This window comes from Antrostomus carolinensis, unplaced genomic scaffold (genome assembly GCF_000700745.2).
Source record: "Antrostomus carolinensis isolate BGI_N321 unplaced genomic scaffold, ASM70074v2 scaffold3337, whole genome shotgun sequence".
In the NCBI taxonomy this organism is placed as follows: Eukaryota; Metazoa; Chordata; class Aves; order Caprimulgiformes; family Caprimulgidae; genus Antrostomus; species Antrostomus carolinensis.
The window spans coordinates 6,157-12,533 of NW_010329318.1; the positions used below are offsets into that span (position 1 = coordinate 6,157).

A 6,377-nucleotide genomic window follows, 5' to 3' on the forward strand; every position below is an offset into this window, starting at 1 on the left:
CAGGAATGTGAAATGCCAGCATATTCTGAATAAATGCAACACTCCATCTTCAGCCTCGTTATCAAGGGGACAGCTGCTTTTCAGCAAGAATAATTTTGTCACTTAAGAAAAATGATCGTTAGTGGGGTTTTTGACAGGTATGGGTTGAAATTGATCACAATTTGTCAGCACTGTTGTTCAACTTGGTTTTGTCTTTCTAATGATGGCTGGTAGTAGAAGCAAGTCCACCGAAGAAACATAAGTTTCTGTTGTCTTTTCTGCTCTTCCCAGCCCTATTAACCAATGATTTTAATAAATGGTTTAGGAAGAGCTTTGTGGCTCTTTACAAAGACAATGCAGAGGACCCTGATGCTTTTTAGGCAGCTTTTTCCGAAGTACATGTCCTAATGTTTCTGGGTTTGGGGGTTTTGGTGTTTGGTTGTTGGGTTTTTTTTCCTCCATTTGTGAAAAACCTTTACAGGTCTTGTATGACATGAAATACACCGAATGCAGTGAAGTAATCAGGTGTAGTATTGTGAGTTGTGATTGTTCTAAATATTTGGGTGCAAAAATCACTTCAAAAGTGTTCTGGTCACATGATGGAAGACCTAGAAAGATGTTTTAAGTTAAGAGAATAATGAGTTTTACTTAAAATATTGTTATACTTTTGTGAATCTTGCAGTAGTTGTTGCGTGGTGTTGGCTGGGAGGGTTGCAATCAGGCCCTTGAAGATTTATGTTTGAGAGGAAGCGTTCACACAACATGTTCATGCTTGTCCGTGTTGCGCCATTCCTCACTTCAACACTTTCTCTGTGAGGTCCCTAACTACCATTTCAGGCAAAGAAGTAATGGGAGAGAGCCAGTGTGATTTCCTTTAAAAGTATTAAGAGCAGCTGGTGTAACTATGCAGAATGTTCTCTCTTGTAACTACATCACAGGTGTTGAGGGTTTTTCTGTTTCCAAGGCATTTTGGTCAACGTGGGCGCGTGGAAGGATGCTGGAGGCTGTAACCTTTTCTCTATGACCGTGGCTCGGTGCAGCCCCTGTGTTGTGTGGCCTCAGCTGTAGCTGCAGAGCATCTGCTGTTTGTGTTGTGCAGTTTTTCCATATTAACTTAAGGAAAAACTTCTTTACTGTGACGGAGGGTGTTGGAGCCCTGGGACAGGCTGCCCAGAGAGGTTGTGGAGTCTCCATCTCCAGAGAGATTCCAAACCCGCCTGGATGCTTTTCTGTACAACCTGATGTAGGGAACCTGCTTTGGCAGGGGAGTTGGGAGTGGATGATCTCCTGAGGTCCCTTCCAACCCTCACCATTCTGTGTTCCAAAACAATTGAAATCTGAGTTAAAACTGTTCTTTGGACAAAGTGCTGTACCTTTGGGGAAACGTGACTGCTTTTATAAAATCTTGGAATACTTCTTGGTGTATATTCTATATGGTAGTTCTGGCATATCCACTCGATTTCTGAGCAAGTGCCATGTTTCAGTGCATCTGTAAGCATAAAAATAGCTACATGAAGCACCTCTTTTGCACAAGGTCTGAAAAATCTTTTATTTGCTCCCAGAATACATTACAAGATGATGCCCCTTCCAGTGTCATCTTGGTTACTGTCATATGTGTATTTTTTCATTCTTTTTAGTGATTTTTTTTTGTGTGATTTCACAAGTATTCTAATATTTACAAGTAAAAATAATTTCAATGTGCCTGTAAGAGAGCAAAAGTGACTGTGTTGTTCTATCCTGAACCTTACGTTTTTCCTTCTGCAGTCATAATTTTATAGGTATTATTTATGCCATCCTTGCATCCCGCTAGAGACTAGCATTGCATACCACTGCTCTTCACCTTTAGTCCCTTAGAAAATTCTGTGTGGAGCTGTCTGCAAAGGAAGTTAGACACTAGTACAGGAAGCTGGAGGAAGAAGTAATGTGCTGGAAGGTAAGAGGAGAACGTGGTGAAGTCAGCTGTAATAGAAGGGTGATGCTAGAAACTGCAAGATGCTCTTTCTTTAAAAGAGAGTGTGGTATTTTGGGTGATGGTTGACAGCTTCCACTGTTGTGCTTGTGGACTGAAAGCTGGTGCAGCCAGCAGCTCTGCAGGCCTCCTTGTGAATCAGGTAGCACTGGTTCTCCACTGTGCTCTTTTGGGAATTCTCAAACTTCCTCTTAGTCGCTTTAAGGACTGATCCAGATCAGCCTTTTGTAGCCTGGCAGCTGTGGTGTGAATTGCTTACAGTGCAGTAACTCCAGTGGTTGTTCCTTCTGTGCCTGTGCACACAACTATTTTAATTAAAGTACTCCCTACAAGTCCCACCTGATGTATGCTAGGGCAAGATTTTGGCAAGTTAGATAAATTTTAGATGTCCTCTCCAAGGCATGAAGAGGACCTTTTGAGCCTGTGACGTTGTTCAGCATCTTGCACCAGCAAAATCTCAGCTGAGCTCAGCTATGTAAATAAAAGTGACATGGTTGCTGTCCTGGTGTAACCTGTGTGTTCTGCTCTTGACTTCATCTCCCCGAGGAAGGGATCTTGTCTAGATAAGTCTATGTTGCTTGAACCTTTTAGACTTCAAATCCAAGTTGCTGACCTGCAAAATCTTTTTACTTTCAAATCCCTGATGGTTTGTTTACATTTGTGTCCGTGTGTCAGGATCCTAGCAGGTCCTTTCTGTAGACTGTAACAGGGGAGGCTCTGCCACGGTGGGGTTTACGGTCCAGGGAAGATTATACTTGTCAGTGAGCATTTGTGAAAAGGAAGAACTTGAGGATTTGGAAAGATGTAATTTCCTTTGCTGCTTACCAGAGCCTGACTTAATTTTCCCTCTCAAGCTTTGCTTGAGGTAAGATTAAGACTATGGACAACTACAGGAAGGCTTAAAAGGTTTAAATGATTCGGTTGCTGATTGAACTGTTAATGGGGAATGGCTTTGGGAAGGGATTCAGTTTCCCCAATGGACCCTGAGGTTGTCTTCCTGCCTGAGGCTCCTCTGGTGGGGTGGAATGTTGCCCCCAGCGCTTCCCATTGGCCCGGCATGTTTGTCCAGGTGTCTGCTTCTTCCATAAAAGACAGGGATCGCCGGACCCTGCGTGCATTCGGCAAGCACTGCAGCAAGGAAAAATGACACAACGTCTGTATTTGGTTGTTTTACTTTTGTGTCTTGGATTAACACGGCCTTTTGTAACTGGAATTTTTATGGACAAGCTTGCCAGCAAGAAGCTGTGTGCTGATGATGACTGCGTCTGTAAGTAATTTTGCTTTAATTTTGAGGGCAAAATAGTCTCAAAAATGACTGTGGAGTGGATGCGGTAGTGTGAGGGAAAACTACTCTGCTTATTTAGCTCTGTTTGCATTGGTTTGTCAACTTCAAAAGCAAAGTGGGGGGGTTTATGTGGAATGTCACATGCAGTGTCACTGCAAAAAGCATTTTGTAAGGGACATTTTTCACTCAAATGAACGGTAAGTGTAGCAAGAATTGTAACTTCCACTATGATGAAATGGCCCATTCTGAAGATGGTATTTTGCTTCCTGGAGAACAGAAAAATGAGCAGGACAAATTCTTGAAGGCTTTTATTAATTTCAGGATAAGAGACTTTTGTCTGTAGAAATAGTTTTACACGTGTGCATGAACACACACATATATTTCTCTCTCTAAAAGTGTATATATATATTTAAATTCATCCACCTCATTCTTTCTTTTTTTTCCTAGACACCATTTCCCTTGCCAGAGCAGAAGAGGATTATAATGCTCCAGACTGCAGATTCATTAATATTAAAAAAGGGCAGTTGATTTATATTTACTCAAAACTAGTGAAAGAAAAAGACTCTGGAGAATTCTGGGCTGGAAGTGTAAGACTAGATTCTTGTGTATATGAGCAAACTTTAAGTAGATTCACATGCGTTTCTGTCAGGAAACGGATGCTAATGCTGAGCTATTGTGGGTTTTAAAGCAGCAACTTAGTTTTCAAAGTGAATGTTTGAACTTAAAGTGATTGAGGAGTCTTGAGGCATTTAATTTTATTTTTTTTTAATGAAATATCTTCAATAAGTGTGTGGTAAATACGAATTGAACCTTAACAGAAGGGCTCAACAGTTCTTTTCTATGGCTGTTTGCTGAAACTGGAGGAGAAAGTTTTTATCACAGTTGGTCATAAAACACTTAAATTTAAAGGAAGCAAAGATAAATATTAGCTGCATTTATATAAAAAAAAAAAAAATCCAGATAAACTATAGGCGGTATTAATTAACTCCAAAAAATGTGTGCCTGTATCAGAACTTGTGTTAATGGTTCGTTTCATGTGCCAGCTAACTGGAAGCTAGGAAATCTAAAACCAGAGTAAGGAACACTGTTAGGAACTGCTTTTGACTCAATTATGAACTAGCTCAGACCAGATGAGGACTGTTTTAAGGTACCTAATTATACATCTCCTTGCTTGAAGGTTTATGGAGAACAGTATGAAGACCATATGGGGACAGTTGGTTATTTCCCTAGCAGTTTAGTCTCAGAACAACATGTCTATCAAGAAGCAAATAAGACTCTTCCTACAACGGTAAGGAATTAGCAAAAGCCCAGCTGGTTATATAATTATACTTGGCTGTGTAAAGCTAATTTGCAAAAAAAAAAGAACAAAATCATAGTTGTGGCAGTTGATTGTAGCATACCACAGATGCTCTGGGAATCCAATCTTCAGACCTTTATACAGACAAATAGCGTTGATAAAATCCCTCACATAACGCTCTGGTATTACAGGAATTACCAATGCTGCGTTAAGGGCTTGATCCTGATCAGAGTTCTATTGATTTGAATAGTGTTCCTTCAAGGCTACATCAGTTTTCCCCAAACCATTTGCAAAACATTGCAAGAAGCTTGCTTTTTTATTTTTTGAGAGTCTGGTTATTGTACTGTGTACTTCAGCAACGCATACAAGCGTACTTTCCGTTAATTGTATATATAGATGGACATGGTGATAGAGGGCTTCTGATTTACCTCTCTTCATGAGAAAGCAGGCGTGCTTTCAAAGTTATTGGTATGTCTATCAAAAAGTGGAATTGCAAAGCTATTGGAAACACGTTGATGTTTTGTGAGTAAATAGACCATATTTCTAAGAAGGTGATTGTCCCCGATTCTCTACAGTAGTGTCTCATACACCAGACATCTCTGAATGTTACCGGAGATCTGAAACACTTCACAGAGGAGTGAAAGAGGAGGGTCCATTCTCAGAGGCTGGGGTTTGGCTTACAACCAACAGTTATTGGTAGCTTATTTCTATGCTTAATGAGTGGAATGTTTCCAGTAATTACCTTCATCAGTATTGAATATTTAGCTCTATGCTGTTTTGAAGTGTGTGGGAAAATGCAACAATTAGTGCTTCAATCTTGAAATCCTATATGGCATCTTTAATCCTAGGTCCAGAGTACTAGATGAGTTTCATTAACACAGAGGAAATAAGTGAAAGAAAAAACTTTGTTTCGTGTTAATAGTTGCTAGGATTTGCATTATGATGTGTCAGACAAGCTTTATTTGAGGAAATGCGAATCTCAGATAAGTGATTGCTTTTCTTGACGCTACATTAGGTCATTCTGAATTTGGCCCAGGAGCATTGCAGCAATTAATTAGTCACAGAGCATGAAAGAACGACTAAAACACGTTCCTAAACTCTATTCTCACCAATAGGACAGCCAGTCTGCTGCATGGCAAGCTGAAGTGGAAGCAGAGGTAGGTCAGAGTGGTGCCTTAGCCTGCAGGCTGGCTCGGGGTCCAGAATGGGCTGTGGTCAGGCTGCAACACAGAACTTTAAATGGAAAGTAATATTATTTTGCAAAATAGCGAGACAACCTTCACAGTCATTTCATCCTTACTTCACATTCTTGCTACACAGGAGCTTTGCAATGAAAACAATGGGTGATACAGATATATTCTCTTCATTCTATTGCTCTCAGTCGTATGTTGCAAATGTGACCTTGAGGATCTGACTCAGATTTCTAAGTTCACATTTAAAATGGTCTACAGCCCATCTTGACCAACCTGTGTATGGGCATGCTGCTTGCTCCAGAAGGGTCCCTTAAAGCTGCTCTTCTATACACAACTAGCATTGCACACTGACATAAGGTGCTTCTAATGCCACCAGCCTTCCATCTGTGAGACAGAAGCCACTCTCTTGCTCACAGCTCTGTAACCTTCCCCTAAGCCACCAGCAGTGTTTTGGCCTTGCACCTGAAAGCCCGATGTTGGTGTTAAGATGGGTTCTCTTGGGAAGGGGTTGCCCTTTGTATGAGGGGACCTGATGATGCCCAAAGCTTAACAGTGAATCAGCATGCAGCATCTGCCCCTGCAAAGCACACCAATGGCTTTGCATGGAGAGCAACTGATAGGGAACTTGATGAGGAAAAGTATTGGGGGGGGGGG

The 6,377-nt window shown here is 41.1% G+C and overlaps 1 protein-coding gene across 1 annotated transcript in view; it reads left to right on the plus strand.

Annotated features, from left to right (window-relative positions):
* The first annotated feature begins 3,086 nt into the window (after positions 1-3,086).
* Positions 3,087-6,377, plus strand: part of OTOR (otoraplin) — a 4,460-nt gene continuing 1,169 nt past the window's right edge. Inside the window, exons 1-3 of the mRNA XM_010172499.1 lie at positions 3,087-3,215; positions 3,681-3,820; positions 4,411-4,521. Of these exons, the coding sequence (XP_010170801.1) occupies positions 3,092-3,215; positions 3,681-3,820; positions 4,411-4,521 (375 nt within the window). The 5' untranslated portion in view covers positions 3,087-3,091. The remainder of the gene's footprint in view (positions 3,216-3,680; positions 3,821-4,410; positions 4,522-6,377) is intronic.